We start from the raw sequence: 20,638 nt of genomic DNA, 5'->3' as shown, positions 1-20,638 counted from the left end.
TGGATTTTTTTGGCGAATATTCGTGATCTGTAACAAGTAATAAAGATAGTTTCCTTTGTTACTAAAGTATTTTAAGCTTTTTCTCAGAAATCTAAATTTATAAAGAAGATACTTTCAGTATTGCTTACCACGTTCGCTTGAGCAACTGCATATATAAAAATAACTGCAAATAGGGTGGCAGTTAGTCGAGTTAAGAAAGATTCTCTAACGTCCCATGCTATTACCTGTAAAAGTAATAACACACATTATTTATATTTCATTTTAATGCTAATATTAATATTCAAATTTACCAAAGCTACGTTGACTATAAAGTATTCTCAGCTATAAACAAAAAAATGTTTCAGAGTTCGTAAAAGTTATGAAATAATTTAAATTCATACATACGTGGGAAATAATACAATATATCTCAAAAACTCAACATCTCGTTATTGTAAAAATGTTTATCATTGAAATGAAAAAATAAATCGTTTGATACATATGTATTCGATAATAATAAAGAACTGAAATGGGAGCAAATGTAGAAAATTAAATGATTTCTGAAATCATCATAAAAATAAATAATTAAAGATAAAACTCATAAGTAATCTAAACTAATCAATATAATTAAATCTAAACGTGTTATATAATGGATTAGTATGAAAGTTTTATTAGTAGTTTTTAATTACCCTGTTACTAACTACTTTGATAAGATGAAACATTGTGCCAACAAGAAAGATGTTCACTGTAGTCAATAAAACAAAGTGAATAATTTGCATCAGCATAAAAATTACATGATATCAGAAAGTAGACTACTTTTGTAAATCTGTGACAGTCTATGTTATTTTTGTCTCATGATAACCCTTTTTATTCTGTATAGTTCAATATAAGTATAAGCTCAGAGTTTAGCAGTCTTTTGGAGCATCAATACGATATTTTTAAAACCTTTTTTTAAAGAGTTAATTACAGAAAACAACTATTCTGCATTACAAATCCTCTATTTGATGTTCACTGTCTACCAAAAAGTTTTATCAAACTTATAAAACAATGATGTTTGGCACTGAAAACTTTTAAATGAAAGATGTTAGATAAAGCACATAATCCTGAGCTAAATCTCTTGACCTGAAAAGAGGGATTACTCACTGCAATTCGAACAATAACAGAATTGAGATGGTGTTTTTTAGATGGTGTGCATTACTAATTACAATTTATACACTTAAAATTACGCCTAACAAAAAAGTACAATAGGTTCAATCCTAATTGAGATAATTAAAAATTCTGTTCAAACTTATTTCTAGTAAAATATAGTTTCATAATATATATATATTAAAGTAATCGTTTTCAATTATTTTTGTTTAAATAAAAGGCATTCTTTTATAATTTTCATATACAAAAGATAAATGATTATATGTACAGCTTATTTAAAGATAGTTACACCGATAATTCTTTCTTGGTTTTTAATACAAGTCAGATTCGCAATATTGATACCTAAGTACTTGACTTGTGATTGTGCTCATTAATTGCAAAACAAATATAACAACTCAAATAGGGTAGAATAAAACTAGAAGTGTTCCAGTTAAGTATAATACTGCACTATTACACTATGAAAGGTAAGATTGTATCTATTCTATTTGTCTTCTGTATGGAACAGTTTTATTAACAAAACATACATCGATTGCTTTCGACGTAATTATAATTCCCATAGTATAAATTTCTACAAAATAGCAAAGGTAAAGGTCAAAAATACTTGTCACGTAATGAACTACTCAGTCAATTAAAAATAAAACAAGAAACATGTATAACGAGAAGATTTCATTGCGCCTCACTAAATTATGTAATAATACAAACATTACCTTTGAAATAATCATGCACCTCACAGTTCACTAATTAGTTTATTTTTTGTATAAAATGCTTTCTTTCGTCGACTTAACTCTACATAAAAGTTCATTTTTGAGCCTAAGCCCTTCACTTAGGTAGACATGATTTGGTTGTGTAAATATCTAGAAAACATGCTTAAATAAAATATCTCTGCATGACGTCTAAAATATAAGTTCCTGTCTTCTATAATTATATTTACAGCTGACAATAAATAAATATAATACATAACATGAGGATAAACTTTACGGACAAAGTCCCCACTTCTGATCAAACTTGATATTAAGTCATTGTGGTAGAATTATCGAACAGCTCACCCATAAAAAAGGAAAACTTTAGACTGAAAGAGTTTTGGCATCCCAAAAGAACTCATGTAGGAACATATTTAATGTACTAATTGCATTACGTGAAACATGATGAAAATAAGTAAAATCAAACATTACCAAAAATAACTGATTATTTACTAATTTTAATGCAACGAAATATAATGACATAACATAGATCTCAATTAAACTAAAACCACGAATATTTCAAGGATGAGTAACATGTCATAATAGATTATAAATACTCAATATATTTCTGATATAGTGCTGCTTTATTTGAATGCTACTGTACTATACTGCGTTAATATCAATGAGATTCGATAGGTATTGCTAGTATAGAGTTACAAAGATGCCTGTTTCTGCTAATATATCGTGTACTTCATTCAGAATGTTTGAATTCTGAATTCAGCGTAATTTAAAACGAGTCAGAAAAGTTTCTATGTCAACTTAAAATATACTTACCCTTGCATTTGCAGCTAACCCTAAGCCCAGCAGCAATGTCATCCATGCAAAGGCAGATAAGAATAGTACAACCAGCATGACAGTTCTGGGAAAGAATCATAAAAACTTATTTTATGTAAGAGAAGTTCCCCGCTGGATCAGCGTTAAGTTTCCGAACTTACAACGCTCTAGTTCGGAGATCAATTTTTCGCGGTGGACAAAGCGGATATAGCTCATTGTGTAGCTTTGCACTAAAAATCCAACAACATGTAAGAGAAAAAGAAATCGGTGTTTTGAAAAATGCACTATAAACTTTTTTAGCTATGTCAACAACTTAAAATTCCGTGAATATCTAACCATGAAGAAAAATAAGCTCTAAGATTTTATAATAGTAAAGCTATATATATATAAGAAAAAAAAACAAAACATTCCATTCTGTTTACCTTCTCGTGGTCTATATGTTCAATGCTTATGTTCAGTATACAGGACATCAAATGATCATAAACATTGCAACTTTATCTGAGAATAATTACAAATCTGTTTATGTGTTTGGATTTGATAGATCAAAAATTGTGTTTGACAGTCATTGATGAATATATACTTAATAGAATAAAATTATAAGTGAAAGCTCCAAGGAAATGAGTTTATAGCAAAGAAAATTTCTAGGAAGATAAAAATATATATATGATTGAATATTTCAGAGTGTTGCCGCTTCAGTAGATATAAGCATTAAAATGTCAAGGGGCCAGTCTAGGCTGCCTAGATCAAAAATAGACTGAAGATACGTGATCAAATTATATGCCCGTAATTTTAAATCATATTATACCATCAAAACTAAAACGTTTGTAGAAAATGACTAGTATAGCCATTACTGTAAATTTTATCTGCAAAGGCTTCATAATAAAGAGCTGTAGTAATATCCGTATTGCAAGATATAGTGTCTGGCTCACCAGAGCTTCGCCTTTGTGAAGTTTGTAATATATCTTGTTTTGCTTTATAAAGTAGTCATAACGAATAAACTTATTGTGCTTGTGTTATTGCTATCAGACACCAAAGTATACTAGATATACTTGCGCAGGGTTCCGAAAGTGTTCTGTTTCAAGAGTAAATAAAACCAAAATTAAAAGTAACAAATATTTTTATTTCTAGCTATTGAAGCTCGTATGTCATGCTGTGCTGTAGCTTACAGAGCGCATAATTCTTCTCGTGATTGATGGCATACACACGTTTTACAGACATCACGACAGTATAAATTGCAACGTTAAGCGTCCCTTGTGTGACGTCATTTTAGTGTATACTGACTGACTGACAGACAAAACACGATTTTATAGTGGTGCGAGTGGTTAAAAGAGGTGACCCTCTCTAGGCAGCCTTCGGCCCCCTTACGGGGAAATTAGAAAAAAAAATGAATTATTTTTGAAACATTTATTTTGGAATGTTTTAATGAATACTTAGCTTACGTTTAACTATTTACGTTTTTTGTGTAGACACATACAGTTTTCCTACATACTTGAGTCCACATAAATATGTTGCTAGATTGTGGTAAAAGTACAATTTCGTTCCTTAAGTTGAAAATAAATTCTATTCATATTCTGATATGAAAACATCAGCTGGTGTTGTTGTTTTTGTAAAAGTTCATTCAATTATAAAGTGTTTACCGCCGAGTCCATCACATAATTAATTAAATTCTAGTTTCTGTTCCTACTGCAAGACTCTTTCGAATGAGCGAAATCCTCATGGATTTCAAAATAGCAGTTTCCGCACGAAATAGAACGAACTCAAAGTCGATTTGGCGAAAATACCAGATATTAGATCATACATATTAAATAATATATATATATATATATATTGTGTTTTCAAGGATCTTTGTACAACTCCACGAGAAAAACTCTATGAGTCCTGAGATATTCAGTTAAAAATCATGCTGTTTGTTTGTTTAAGTTATGCACAAAGCTACACAATGGGCTATCTGTACTCTGCACCACCACGAGTATCGAAACCCGGTTTCCAGCATCGTAAGTCCGCAGACATACCGCTGTGCCACTGGGGGGCAAGTCATGCTGTAGATCATGCTACTCTATAACGTTAAGCATTACCAAGCAAAAAAGGTTATAGGTTAAAGTATCTAAAAAATGTCTCCAGAATTCCTCTATTTTCTATGTTTTAAATATCACGAATTATACAATTACAAAAAAAAAAAAATGTGTGTAGAAAGTACTTCTCTTAAACTATTTACCTAGACAACGACCGAAAGTTTTCTTGTTTAATAACACAGAATACACGTACATGCTATATATATATATATATTTCTTCAGGTGCATGAAACCTTTTAATTCACCGAACTGACTATCCTGATGATTTGAGACTGGAAATTGTGAGTTACGTGACGAACTATTGCAACACTGCTGTAATAAGACCTTTTCAACAACTCTATCGAACTAGGACATCTAACATAGAATAACGTTGCATCTTTGAAGATCACACAAGAATTTTCATCTTAGGGCTTTTTAATGGATATATAAAACACATTTTGTGTGTAAATAAGAAACATTTCAGTGTAAGAAACAGAATTATCACACAGGATATATTGAATTGCACAACGCAGTTTTCTGGAGAAAGGTTTATATTTATATTATGATCTTGATTTTTTTAATTTCAAGCAAGTGACATGAATGTTTCGCTTTATAAGTAATTGATTTTTGCTTGTCTGAATTTTTATCTATATTATACATGAATTATAATAATAAAGCTAACCTTTAAAATAGTATCTGAATTACTTCAATTACAATCTAAAATAACAATAGATATTAAACAAGTAACAAAGTACAACAGTACACACACTGAAATCCTACCTTGGCAGAACAATAGCTTGAATGCACCCTAAACACAGCAACACAGCTAAACAGCATAGAATCCTATTTCCAAAACCATGGTCTTTTTCTTCGTGAAACTGAAAAAAAAATGTTTATTTATTACGTTAATATATATTTTTTGGGTTTGAACAAAGGTATGCCAAGTCGTATTGGCCATTTTGTATTTTTTGCACTACGTTTTACTTCACTAACATAAAAGGTGAGACCCTTCAAGTGATTCTACTAAAATCAATGTACTCGATCAGAAACGTTATAAAATATAACATATTTTTTTTCAATAAAGAATAATTGTGAAACTTTTTGAGGTCTATATATCGACATTCTACTAGACCTCAAATCGATGAATAACCTGAAGATAACATGATTTGTTTTCAGTTGAAACTACAAATAATGATGAATATGTATAGTTGTGCAAATAAGTAACAAAAACTTAGGCTGGTTATGGAAAGCTTATAATAACAGTAGTATCAGCACTGTAATAGGTTGTTCATATCCACCTTAAAATACATCAAATTAATTTGTAATATAATCTCAAATAATAATTTGGCACTGAATATACTTTCCAATTCTTTCCTTTCTAAAATAAATACTTCTTTAACAGCTAAAAGTTTGTATAAAACTCTTAAAGTAGAAAACTACAACACATTTCCTTATGAATAAATAAAAAGTTTTGTTTCACTTGGGTTTTATGTTTTGTTACGTATTACAATTTTGAAAGGTCTGAAACTGAGTTAACTGATAATTTAAATTTAGTAGTTAAATTGTACTCCCTCCTTAAAGAATTAAAATTGGCGTTAAACAATCTTTACTTAAGATATTATATATATACATATACGTTGGCAACAATACATTATTCAAAGGAATACAAAACTTCAATAATCATGACAGTATAAAACACAATTAATACAAATAATCTTATGATCATAAAACTGCATAGCACGTGAAAGTGCATCAGCACAAATGTTATCAACTCTTTTGACACGGATTATCTCCAAATCATACTATTGTAGTGATAAACTGCAATTTAACAGTCTTATGTTTTGTTTTCTTTTCTTTCTTTCGTTCTTTCTTTTTTACAGTTATAGCTTCCGAAGTTTATAGCACACTGCCTATAGCAAACTAATAATATATATACTATTTTTTTGGCGCGTCGCGTTGGTTATATTTATAGGCATGTGGAGAGTTTCTGGAAAATTCAGATTACGTAACAATACAAAGCTACATTAAGCATTTACGTACATACATATATTGTTGATTATTACACTCGAGAATCTTCTACAACTTTATTGAATGAACGGAAGTTTTGCAATACATATTTAACACTATAAGCTATACATGTTTCTAAATATAAAATTAATCTAAACAAACGTTGATATTAAACTAAATATATAACAATAAATCCATCACAGTTTATACGATAAATGAATGAACGATGAATACTTCAACTATTTAACTTAATTTTTTATATTTATTTAAAGAAAGATGAACAATTAGTTGCATACGCAAAAAAGAATGAATAAATCTATTCTGAACTGCAAATAACGATTTCGAACTTTTAATCAAGAAAGCAGTAATTTATAATAATGTTACAACAAAATGAAAAATATATTAGCTACAAGCATAACAATTCAGTATCTGAGCATAGAACTATTACTTCACAACTATGAATATTACAGTCATGGTAAATTGCTCTTTTTACTATAGGATAGAGAAATCAGTACAATAAATATCACATAACAATGCAAGTGAAAACAATAGAAATGAAACTGCTGTAATAACTAATGATGAAACAGCATGTTAGTTCTGTTTTTCAGGCTAAAACGTTTCAAACATTAGCATTCTAAAGAATAGTTATTGATTTTCAGGCATACGTTGTATTTCTGTCATTCCCAGAAAACTGCTTAAATTATTTATAAATATGTAACCTTACAAAAATATCTAAGAAAGATACGATTTAATAGAATAAAAAATCATATAATTTCTGAATGGACATAATTTGACAAGGAATAAATAATAATAAACTCTACAGAAAATTCAATGCCCTTGAAGCAAATATTTTTACTTGAATGGTTTAAAGGACTTCGTCCACCTATGTTAAATATCCTTTTACAGTTACGTTTGATTGGTAGCGCATGATGAAAGCATGCGTTATCAGATTGGAACATTTTCCTCAAACAAACTTCAAAACAAGTAGATTAAGACAGTTAAAAACATTTCTTTGGATAAATTGCATTTCTATAATTACATTTTCGTTTCAAAAAAATACTTATGCCTATTTTTTTTTGATTACATTACTTTAAAAAGTATGAAGTTGATGCAGACAGGAAATATTGTTATTCTGTATGCAGAATAGAACACTAAACTCTTTAAGAAAACAAGCATCAAGGGTTCCCTTTAATCCATAATATAAGTGTCATCTTCATGTTTACCGAAGCAAAAATTCATATCTAGAAGTAGTTTCTACCTGTCGTTCCTTCAGTTTGTCTTTGAAACAAAGAGTAATGATATTAACGTGAGTCGCTTTTTCCATGTCCACACTTCTGGCTTCTATGGCCTGGGCCAAATACTTGTTGACCCTATTACTTGGTTGGTGATAATCAGCTGAATGTCTGAAAAACAAGGCTGATAATATATATGTGTACTTCCCGAAACCTATTTATATCTAAAACTTTCACGAGTTCAAAAGATTTGAATTCGCAGTTAGTTCAGACGATTTATTTAATTTTTCAAAATCAGGCCTATCCTCAGCTATTATAAATTTTCGGATGTCCTCAGATTTTTTAAGATTCTATCTCTAGTCTTCTTAATTATTGGGGCCAAATCGAATTTGTTACTATTCTACACACTCATATTTTTTTAAGAAATATAAATAGCGCCTGAGGATCGTAAAAACTTGTACATATTTGGAGTCACACCAAGTTGACTCACATGTAATAGAATATTGTACCTTTTTACAATGAGATATCGTTCTAAAGTATTGTTATAATTTATAAATGTTTGTAATCAAGCTCTTTCTTAAAATACTTTCAAACGTTTTACTCAAATTCTAAACTCTTAAACGTTTTACTCAAAATCTAAATTTATTTGAAAAGAAACGGAAATTTCTAAAATACCGAAAAATTTTGCTTTATTCTAAAGAACTGCGATTTTTGCAGTTAATGAGTTAATGACTAATTGTAGTTCTGGCTGCAACAACTAAAAAACATATTCTAAAAATATTTGATTTGAAGGGTTTTACTCTCTAGTTGTTAACGTTACCTGTATGTTTTAAGTGATATTATGTTTGATGTGTTTGTCTATACTTTTAACTATTACTATATAGGAATAGAATAAGAAAATTTATTATTTGAGCAACAGTCTTTAATGTATCTCTTGAAAAGTTAATGTTTTTTGGCGAAGGGGAAAGACTTTCAAAAGCTTGATTTGTTAAAGCATACAGCGAGAAGGATATTTGGTCATATGTATTAAATGTGAAATACATAACCTTTCTATAACTATCATAATGCTAAGTAAGAAGCACAAATGAACAGTTAAAGAGTAAGACGCTACATGTTTTGTCTTCATGATTTGTATAACAAAACACTTTATGACATCGTTAGATGTACTTAATTTTGAAGGGTTTTCTACAGAACGCAGGTGCGTGAAGGGTTTTAACCATTATTTTATAACAAGTATGCTAACGAATGATATTTTATAGATGTACTTGCAGGAAAGAAGACAAAACAGTATTTATGTCTACGTTTGTTTGAACTTATACTCAAAACTACACAATGGGCTATCTGTGCTCTGCCCACTACGAGTATCGAAACCCGGTTTCCAGCATCGTAAGTCCGCAGACATACCGCTGTGCCACTTGGGGGCTTTTGTCTACGTAGAGAGACATACTGTTTTTCTATTGATTCTTTTTTCTTTCTTCTTCTAAATATTTTTCAATCGACAGACATTCATTTATTTCTCGGTGGAAACTTGAAACTCGGTAGGTTTATACCTTAGTTCAATACGTCCAGAAACCGTTTGTTATATATATTTAGGCCTTCTTAAGGATTTTATGGGTTCAGATGTTAAACAACCTAAAAATGTATATTTTGGGCTTCTGTACAGTCGTATTTATAGCAATCAAGATGAAAATTGGAACAAATATACATTTTCATGCGCTCAACACATTGACATACAAAAAAAAGTTTGATTTTTCTATTTTGAGTCCTTTAGAAGGTTCATAGTTCACAAAAAAGCATAATTTTGGAGTTTCTGGTCAATTAATCGGCCATATTTTGACCAATTTACAGGGGATTTGGTACAGAAACACTTTTCAACATGTCCACACATTGATAAACAAAAATTCTGTACTTGCTCATTTTAATAATTATAGGAGTCAAGATGCCACAATAAGAATAATTTACATAATTTTTAGGGTTTTGTGATAACTAGTCCGCCATATTTCGGCCAATGGACATGAGATTTAGTATAATAATACTTTGTTAAAGGTATCATACACATACCTACCAAAATTTGGGATATGAACATTTTTGATCATTTTAGGGGATTCAAAGGTTAAATAAACTCATAATTTTTGGGGATCTTCGTCAATTACTTAGCCTTGTTTTGATCAAAAGTCGCATTAATTTTTGAGAGCCGTAGGTTGTGTTTTTTGGGGGTTTGTTTTATTGTGAGTTCTCTTATATATATTCTGTTTTTTGTAATAGCTAACTTCATCACACAGTAAAACGGTTGTAAGAGTGGTTTTCGGTGATGGACTAGATTAATGAGTATCCCACTTCATTATAACTTTAGAATCATTTTATCCCCACTCCTGTTCAATTAAAAACGCACCCAAAGCGCCCACTCAATACATTCTATATAACAAAAAAGCCACTCAAATCGACATTTCAAATGTAAGCTATAAAGAGCACTTGTTTTTTTCGCGAGACTAGCCAGCACTACTGACCACTATACAAGTTTTAGGAACATAATGTAGTGCAGCAACTCGTGCAATGAAGCTTTGCTTCCTGCTTTCCTGGTATATACAGTGATATTAGCAGCGTTTCGGAATAACATGCAAGTAATTCTGGGGTGGTTCTTCCTGTGTTAACATTTGGTAACTGTGCCTATGTGTCTGTAGTCATACCTGCGCGATGACACCATCCTATGGTTTAGGCCTTATAGTGCCATGAAGTGAAATGCTTACTCTGTGACTATTCTTGTGTGTTATTGGTGGAGGATGGTCGCTAGAAACATGCGTTTGGCACCTTTGTGACCTCATTAAGTTTTCTGCAAGATTTAATGAAAATCATAACTCTGAGAAAGGTTAGTCCAGTCTTGTTACTTATATTGGCATTGGTATCCCTAATTAAATATTACCATTAAAATTGGCGACCTTGTAAAAATTATCGTGCAGTGGTTTCCATTTTTGCATTTTCTTTCAAACTTAAAAATGCTTACAGTTAGTAATCTCGTTTATTTGCAATTGTCTTAAAATAATTTAAGTCCTTCAATGCTTATGCAGCATTGATTACATTTAAAGATTATTGTAATGCCACAGGCTGAGTGAAAAAATAATTTTGATGACATGTTCTGCATGTTTATTTCATTATTTTCTGTTTTTATTTTAATGAAAACATTTGACTATTAACAACATTATTCATAATAAGGATAAAACTATGATTAGACAAAGAGTACATAATCACTTTTCTCTAGCCTACTGGTTATAGAGAATAAAATAACTATTTTGAACAAGGAAATGAGTTCTAAGCTACAAAGTATTTCTCTGTATTTCTCCCTAGTAAGAAAATTGTCATGGAAAAGACAAACATCTCTTTGCTGTCCTAATGTTACAACAAAAAACAGGGCTGGTGCAATCCATTTTCATCAAAATGACTGTGACATTCAGCTGAGATGAGAAAATAATCTATACCGCTAACTAGCAGTTCAGCAAAACTATCTTCTTAGAGTTAGATCGATCCACCATTTGATATCCAACTAAATTATTATTGGAAAATTACCTAGACCAGTAAAAGCTTACGTTGAGAAAGTTAGGTTTTTTGGAATAATTTTTGAGAATAAAAATGCAGTGGAGTATATAAGCCGTGTTAAAAAATTTAATTAGATGAGAATAAAGTTATGCAATCAAAATTTAATCAACGAATGACATAATTAAAATGGTTTAATGTCAAATAATGAAATTGACTAAGTTAGATCTAAGCAAGCAATGTCATGTACATGTTTAGATAAAACATATTAACTGTCACAAGGAATGCACGAGAATAAAAGTCAACTCGCGCACATACAATAATGACGTACACTCCGTGAATATTTGAGTTAATTACAAGACTGAAAACCAACAAAGAATGGAAACAGGAATGCCCTTCCTTACTTAATTTAATAACGACAGCCTTCGACTCTCTCAGATAGGCTGTTGCTACAATATAAATGTTTTAGTTTAAAATAAAATAAAAAACTTGGGAAATATTACTGTATGATACATGTAAGTTATCATAAACCAGGAAAACCTTTCACTCTGTTAATACTTGTTAGAGTAATCATAGTAATTTTTGAAATATATATATGTATGTATGTAATAATAATTTTACAAGTCAAATTTCACTTCCTGTGGGTGTTATAATTCGTACAAAAATTTGTTTTATTCTTCCTTTCAAGTTTTAAAATTGTTTGAAATTACTTGCTCTTTAAAATACCGGTTTCATGCTTTCACTACTCTTCAACTTTAGTTCATTTTCTATTCTTTACACGTTATACATCAACGTTTTGTACATTAAAAGATTTGACTTTGGTGTTTAAAAGTAAAAGTTTTATTGCTCACCTCTTTTTAAAAGGTTTCCGGAACTTGTCTGTCATTTTTGGCTAAAACAATTAAAAAATTAATACTATAAGTAATGTTAAATTTCACGAATTTGTTGAAGAAAAAATTTTAAAATTCAACTTATTATTCGTTAAAATATAAAATAATATATTATTTTAAGTTAATTTTCACACATCGTGTTCACATAAACTTTAACATGCCATAAAAAACCATCACACCATATTAAATAGAAGCAAACTTCAATACTTCAATCCACTTTGTACGACAGTAAGCAAAATAATTCATTGACTCTTTCCTAGCAGTTAAAGATATTCTGCATATTATAGGTTTGGATTTTGCTATATATATTTCATAAGAAACATGTAGATATAAAAAAATGTTTCATAAATACTTTGAGAGTGTTTAAACATTTATTGGGGAGTTTGATTGTTCCGTTTTTCTTAATTTTACTCTTGCAAAAATTACATTTTACAACATTACACCTGAATCTAATGTGGCATATTTTAGTCTTAGCGTAATGTAATGCCATTTAATTACCTAAAAGTCAACTCAGTTTGTAGTTTGTTTAGTTACAATTAGCAAATAATTAGGGAAATGGGGGATAAGAAACGAAAAATGGTATACCAACTAGTGTTGTATAAGAACAATAACAACAACAAAAACTAGATAAAAAAACATGCTCAATAACTGAATACCCAAATGTCTAGAAAGATTTGCACGCATTCAGGCCCAGACTGGACATTTGGCAGCTCTGGCAAATGCCAGAAAAGCCGTAACCTCAACGTTTAATGGAACGTTCTTCATAATAAAAAAGTAAACATAATTAAATATGAGACATTTTTATATGGTTGGCGTGTTGTGTCTATTTAGATTTTATCAAGTAGCATAGACTCAAAACAACTCACTACATTAAAAAAACTCACGTAAAATAAAATAAACGAATTGAGTAGCCTTCCCTTTCAGCAACTTTAGTTAAAAAAAAAGGACTGCAGCGCATATCCATGCCAGTAGTATCTCCTTCCCAATCCTGGGTTAATCACGATACAGGATGTTGGGTCAGTTTACAAGAGAATAAGTCATTCAGGCAAATGAAAAACACCAAATCCTTAAATAATTATTACACTATCAGAGATATGAAAAAAATGGTTAGCGTGCCAGACTATGGATTGGAGGTTCGCGCCCCATTACCATAAAAATTCGATGAAAGCATTTTGGAGCCGTGGTGCATTATAAGGAAGAAGGTCAAATCTCACTATTCAATTAGAATAGTCCACGATTTGACGGTGAGTGGTGTTGATTAACTATATTATTTCTAGTCTATCATTAAAAATTAGGGACGACTATTGCAATAGCCCTCGAGTAGCTTTGCGCGAAACTTCACCAACAAAAAGTCCATATTCAACTACTTTGCTCGTCCTAATACCCACCAGCTCATTTTTAATTGTCTTATAAAACAAAATATTAGTGACTCTATAATAAAGAAAAATTTATTCGTAAGGATGGAACTAAATGTAAGTGGTTGACCTACAGTGCGAAACAAAATGCTGTATTTTGCTCAATCTGCCTGGCATTTGCTAGGTGTTGTGTAACATATCTGTTAATTGAAGGAATGAAAGACTGGAGGCATATTCATCAGAGACTTGAAGACCATTAAGACACATCCCGCGCAGAAGCTATGCAGAAGCTTATTTTCTGAAGACCAACAGTACTATTTTATAATTAAATGTTTATTCGTCAAATTTACTAAGAAATAGAAAAACTCCATAAAATTGCCATGATCTACAAAAATCCTTTAGAGTGTACGCAACGTCTGATTTGTTTTCCTATAGCTGAGTCCACACTTACTTATCACTTTTACAATGTCATTCACTCACTCCAGTACTTTCCGCATCTTTTGTACTTGTTCTTGGCTTTTGTCTGCAAAAACACGTGAGTGATTGCATAGAAAAAAAGCAAGAAGTTACGGATTATTGATAACTTTGCCTCTCTAAAACAACAGTTAACACTGTTTTAGAAATAATTCGACGTCATATTCAGGAAACAAATGAGGTGAGTGAAACTGATATGTTCTCAGTGCATCGGAATATCACTTCAAAAAATCGGTGATCTGTTATCGTATGTTATAGATCACATTCACGAAAAGCTCTTTGCGTTGTTGGATTGCGAATCTTCAGCTGAAGAAGACTTGTTTCAAATGCTAATGCAGAATATTAAATTCTGCAAACTGACCGACGAAAATGCACTGACAATTCAATTGATGGAGCAGCAAATATATAAGAACAATATAAAGGCTTCACACCAATTCATGTGTCAGTCAGTATAGAGGTGTACAAGTAAGGAGACTGATTTATTGAGCTTATTAATCTGAATAACGAAGTAGATCTTATTTAAAGACTACTAATTTGTTTCAGTAATTAGCAAAGATCCCACTTTTCGATGATAAAAAACATGCAAATCGTATGTTTTTTGTGATCAAAATTAAACGTTAATATCGAGTTCCTCTGGTAACATTACATTCATATATTAGTTAAATGCAATGTTTATAATCCCACGTTTACTATTTTTAAGCATTGGTTTTTATTTTAAGTACGTTTGTCTACGACTTCTGTAGTCTATATTTACAGCAAACAGTAAAAATAAGCTCCATTACAAAAAAATAATTTGGTTTTAGTTCACTCTTTGTAATTGTTATTTGCCAGAAGCCATATTTTCATGCAAAAAAAATCAAACACGCTTAATCATCTAAAACCAGTTTATTAAAGTATGTATGTATAATATTATAGCCTATGCAGCATAAAACAAACAATACTGTGCACACAACAGAAGTGATACTGCTGTTTACACAGAAACAGTTAAAACGAATTCCATCAGTGTAGCTCATAGATGTCCTGTATTTCCACAAATTCCGTGATAATGAGTACAGGTGCCACAATCTCAATGTGGGTCTGTATACATTGAAATGCTAGTGCCGATTTTTAGTCCCACTCTCTTACTGAATATACTAAAATAGATTTAGATTTGTACTCTACGACGAACCCAAACAGCAAAATTACCTTTTTTACAACGGGTTTTTCTGTACGTGGCTGCACTGTAGCAATGTTTGAAAACGGAACATCCACATTGAACTTGATAGAATGTATCAGTTGCAGTACTACGTTAGAGACATTCTTAAAGGACAGTCTTCGTCTAGCAGATCCTGTTAGATGGCGAACTTGTAGTTTGTTGAGCAGGAACATCTAAAAAAAAACGAAATTCATTATAAAAATTATAAATATGTGGCTTTCCAATTACACCAACCACTAACATTAACATTTTACTATGCAGAATAATCAGTGCTTAGTATATAAGATTATTACTCGATTCCAGATTATAAATTGATATATATTCAACAATTTTAAATCACATTTCATATAACATCGGGCAGCAAAATATTTTTCCTCTGCAACTAAAAAAATGCAATTGTTTCTGAGTAGTTTAATGATTCTGAAACTAAAAACCGTGTTGAAAACTACTGATCACCTCTAGTTTTCGAGTTATGATAGTTTTATTCAAAATATTCTTATACATATGCCATGAAAATAATTTTTTTCGATAGCTTTATTTATTCACTAAAAATTACATTTAAGAATGTTCAAAAACAATACATAATAGCAATACCACTTTAAAAAATGAGTATAATAAGATTATATACTGCAAATACATTCAGACTATGTTCAAAACTTTCAACATAGTATTATTTTTATTACAAAATAACTGTTTGACTTGTTATGCCTTTTGTATATGTTTTCAGTTTCACAGTAATCTCCCATCATTGCAGGATTCCATCGTCCTTGATATCGCTGTTTCATTGTAGAAATATTTTAGTGGAAGCACTCACAATGTTCATCTCTCACTGCACCTAGACCATTTGAAAAGAAGTCTAAATGGGAGTGTAAGAAGTGCATCTTTAGTGACATCCTAGACCCCCATTTTCCTGTAGTTCTCGAGCATATCCTCAATCATAGCAACCTAGTTTTCAACTTTGTGATTTCCTAAGAAATTTTTGACAACCAGTTTGAATGATTTCCAGACAGCAAGTTCTTTCTGATTGAGTACTGTTTTAAAATCATCATCTATCAGCACTTCCCGAATCTGTGGCCCAACAAAGATACCTCCTTCATTTTTGCATCACTGATTTTTGGAAACTTATGGCATCTGAAACCATTACCACCTTTGTTCATTCCTTTTACAAAATACTTGATGAGTCACAGTTTAATATGAAGTGGGGAAGAAACACATTTTGAGGTTTCATTAAAGGTTGATACTCAGTATTCTGTTTCTCTGGTATGTAATTCTCTCTCACTGACCATTCCTTCTTTATAAATTGATTTTTATCATATCGTCTGTCCTAGAGACACAAAAACTAGCAATGTTTAGTATACCCACTCTGCAAGCCTAGCAAGAGCGAAATAGCTTTTAGATAAACACATATGTTTAAATCTATGGTTATCATATTTGATGGCTCTGGCTCCAAGTATAATCTGTATATTCTGATAAGTTTATTTCATGCTCACAGCATGAGTAATAGGAATCGATGGCTTATTGTTTCCATTGTGCAAAAGTACAGCTTTCTGACTAGCCTTAGATGAGTCAATAAAAAGTATCCATTCAGAAGGATGGTGTTCAGTACCTAATTCTTCAATTAGTGCATCAAAATTTCTACAGAAACACAATATATTTTGCATGCTGTAGTGAGAATCAAGACTTTGATGGCAACTTTGTTAAATTGAAACTTTTATTTCTGGAGTTAATAAATTCCATTGCTGTAAACGAGAGCCAAAAAGTTCCCCATGCTGCCTTGATAGAGACAAGTCACAAATCAGATTATTTAGCTCTTCTTGTATGATCAGATGATGCAGTTTATGTTGAAGTGCCACAGGAATAGAATTACTAGAAGAAGAAGATTCATTGTCTTTTTAGCAGGATAACTATCCTATTTCCCAATTTGCTGATGGATGTGGCACTGAAAGACTATCCTCACGAGCTACTGTTTTCATTGGCGGTGCAGTGACTGGATAGTTAATGTATTTTTTGGTTTTGTCTAAATACCCAGAAACATTAGTCATGCAAAAATAACAGCCAGTTATATACTTTCCACAAATGTACCAGACACTGTTTGTGATTTTTGCACTTTCGGACTTTTACTTGAACTGGAAGCAGCCAGCGTTTCAAATGATTTTCTAAAGAATATAAAAGAATTTATGTTTAAAGAACTAGCGTTTAAAAGATAAAAAAAAGTTTTGCAGAATTTTATTATACTGCGGGTATGATGCGATGAAAAAGATCGGACTTTGTTTTAACTGTGAGTGGAGCACGACGACGAAGTGACCAACTGAGTGAGTGAGAGGCAACTGAGAGAGAGAGGCGTTTGTTTCCACCCCTTTTATGCTCAATCAGGTACTTCTTGAATGTTCTATCAAACTGAAAACATGAGACCTTCGTGATTCCCTGAGCGAGGGAATGAAGCAGAAGTGGTGCAATATGCTACAATTATATAGAGAACAAATAGCACATATAAACAATATATTTAGAATTTTACACCAGTAAAATACAGTCAGTGTTTGAAGTTATCAAAAATGTATGCCTTTTACCCATTAAACTCTCCAACAAACTTAATTTCACAGCATAAATCTATTGTACTGAGTTGTTTGCATGGTATTTCACCTAGTGCTGATAAAATATTGAGATATTAAAAGAACTGAAAATCTAAAGGTGATGGAAATTTCTGACAACATGTTTTCATACGCACCATAATATTACCCCGAATCACTTGAAGTTTCTCCAGTAGTAAATGTACTCTACTAAAATTTAAAATAATCAGAAAAAATACACATGCTTTTATTTTCCCATGAAAATTTTGTTGAAATTTTCTAAGAATTGTATATACCGTCCTTATCCAGTAAGCAACACGGCTGATCATTTTGCAAATATATTTCCCCGACGAATTCTCTTGTTTAAAGGAACTAATTATTTCTCATCTTGACAAAGGTATTGTATTTGTCCTTATGGATAGAAAATATTACATAAATGGAATTAATTCTATCTTATCTGACTCCACCAAATTAGATGTTCTTAGCCTTACCCTTTTAATGAGAAGAAAATGTTAAATACATCTTTAGAAACCTTAAAAAGTTAAATAATATCTCCCAAAAGCATTTGATCAAATTTACCCCTGAGGCACCTAAACTGATATATCATATGGCCTTCCTAAGATATACAAATCAAATGCACCTACTAAACTCATACATTATTGATATTAGAAAAACACGTAGGTTCAAGAAGTATTGATATAAATGAATAAAAAAACATATAAACCGAGCACTTTCGGAAGGTGGACCTTTCTTCTTCAGGGACAAACTGATGAGATCACCTCACTCTCAAGAAGATTACTTTATGGCTTTATAACTGTGCAGTTGAATTTAAACCTACACGTAGAAGGTATGTTAACGGTACTTTTGTAATATTTCGTAAAGGCCATCAAAATTTCTAAAACATTTAAACTCTTGTCACCGAACATGCTTGTGAAACTGCGAACACTCGTAGTCTGCCTTTCTTATATATTATAATATTAGCTGCTTTTCAACGTCTACATACCACAAGAAAACCCATACTAGCCTCTACATCTGTTTAGACAGCTTTTCCCTCTAACTACAAACTTAACCTGATCACCTGTTTACAAACTAGAACTTGAAACATTTGTTATTCTTATTTTTTTTCTAAACAACACAACGAAATAAATTTTTAGACCTTTCTGTTAAGATAAATGGGTAACCCTAGTCTTTTGTCGAAACCATCACTCGTGACTTTTCGAATGGAAAACTCAGTCCCTTTAGTAATACTAAACGGATTGCTATACCTAAACGACCCATATATTTATTCCTTTCTTACTTAAGTAAAGAGAGATTAATTCTCAAAAATCAACTCACTAATTTGTTACATAAACACTACACAAAACTCAACTGGGAATTGTTTTCAAATCAACGTATCAGGTAAAACATTTTTTCCGTATTAAAAGCTGCATTTCGTCTCCACTTCGATCATGGATTATTTACTCATACACAAAGCTACATACATTGGAAAAACTAAAGCTCCAATTAACTGTACGTCTCCGTAAATACATAAGGATTTCCTATAGAACTAATCCCCTCTGTGGGCCAGGGGCAAGTTTACGGATTTTAAACGCCAAATTCCGTGGTTAGATTCCCCGAGGTGGCAAGAGCAGATAACACAATGTGACTTTTCGTTAAAACAACAAACAAACAAACCTACATAACTGGTCATCCTTTGTCACCTCCCTGTACCTCTTTTCTCCACATATACATAGTCATCTGCGAGATATTAGGTCGTCAAGAAATTAATGTCGCGTTTTGGAACACTTTCATTGTGCCCCAACCCAAAAAAACAACAACAACAAAAACGAATCGCCAAAACGTTACGTTAGTGTAGCCTATATACTGTGTAAAGTTTAGTATACTCTAATATCTTATAGGGATGGCACACGACGATACACACATTCGGAAACAACGCCTCTGTAACCACAAAGAATATTAACTAAGTTTATGGAAATGTTTTGAACGTTCATAAATGTTAACGATGGTTTAGCAAATTTTGTTCAGGTGACTTTAGCCTTAAAAACTATAACGGCAGAAGTCGACATGTTGGAATTGATATTGATGCTCTGAAGACGCTTATTGAATTTAACCCAAGGCAACACACTCGTGAAATGACCTTGAAATTGCTTGTCTCTCATGAAACAATACGTAAACATTTAAGGAATATGGGAAAACTCATTAAAGAAGGTGTTTGGATGCCTCACGAACTCTCCGATGATCATCGTTTCTAACGTGTGAACGTTGCTTTGTTTCTTCTGGCGTGTAATGCGCGTGAACCATTTCTGGACAGAATTGTCACCGGTGATGAAAAATGAATTCTCTATGCGAGTATCAAACCTCGTAAACAATGGCTCAGTCTTAGACAAAAACCACTTCTGACCCCTAAACCTGGACTCCATCCGCAAAAAGTGATGCTTTACATCTGGTGAGACATTAAAAAGGAGTAATTCATTTCGTACTCACCAATCCACAACGAACTGTCAATGCAGAGATCTATATTCAGCAACTGGAACGTTTAAATCAAGCCCTTCATCAGAAACGCCCTTCACTCGTCAATCGGAAAGGTGTTCTTCTTCTCCACGGCAATACACGCCCATATGTGGCACGTTTGACGCAACACAAGATTATGAAGTTGGGTTGGGAAGTTTTCCCCCGACCACCATATACTCCAGATATGGCACC

General features: G+C 31.7%; 1 protein-coding gene across 1 annotated transcript in view; it reads right to left on the bottom strand.

Annotated features, from left to right (window-relative positions):
- The window catches only part of LOC106469035 (adenylate cyclase type 1-like), a 179,939-nt gene that overhangs the window by 29,168 nt on the left and 130,133 nt on the right, over window positions 1–20,638 (bottom strand). Inside the window, exons 8-13 of the mRNA XM_022398095.1 lie at window positions 15,359–15,541; window positions 12,306–12,346; window positions 7,953–8,097; window positions 5,468–5,565; window positions 2,637–2,721; window positions 129–224 (exon numbers count right to left, since the gene is read on the bottom strand). Of these exons, the coding sequence (XP_022253803.1) occupies window positions 129–224; window positions 2,637–2,721; window positions 5,468–5,565; window positions 7,953–8,097; window positions 12,306–12,346; window positions 15,359–15,541 (648 nt within the window). The remainder of the gene's footprint in view (window positions 1–128; window positions 225–2,636; window positions 2,722–5,467; window positions 5,566–7,952; window positions 8,098–12,305; window positions 12,347–15,358; window positions 15,542–20,638) is intronic.

This window comes from Limulus polyphemus, unplaced genomic scaffold (genome assembly GCF_000517525.1).
Source record: "Limulus polyphemus unplaced genomic scaffold, Limulus_polyphemus-2.1.2 Scaffold3, whole genome shotgun sequence".
Lineage (NCBI taxonomy): Eukaryota > Metazoa > Arthropoda > Merostomata > Xiphosura > Limulidae > Limulus > Limulus polyphemus.
This window is presented reverse-complemented; position numbering and strand designations above follow the sequence as displayed.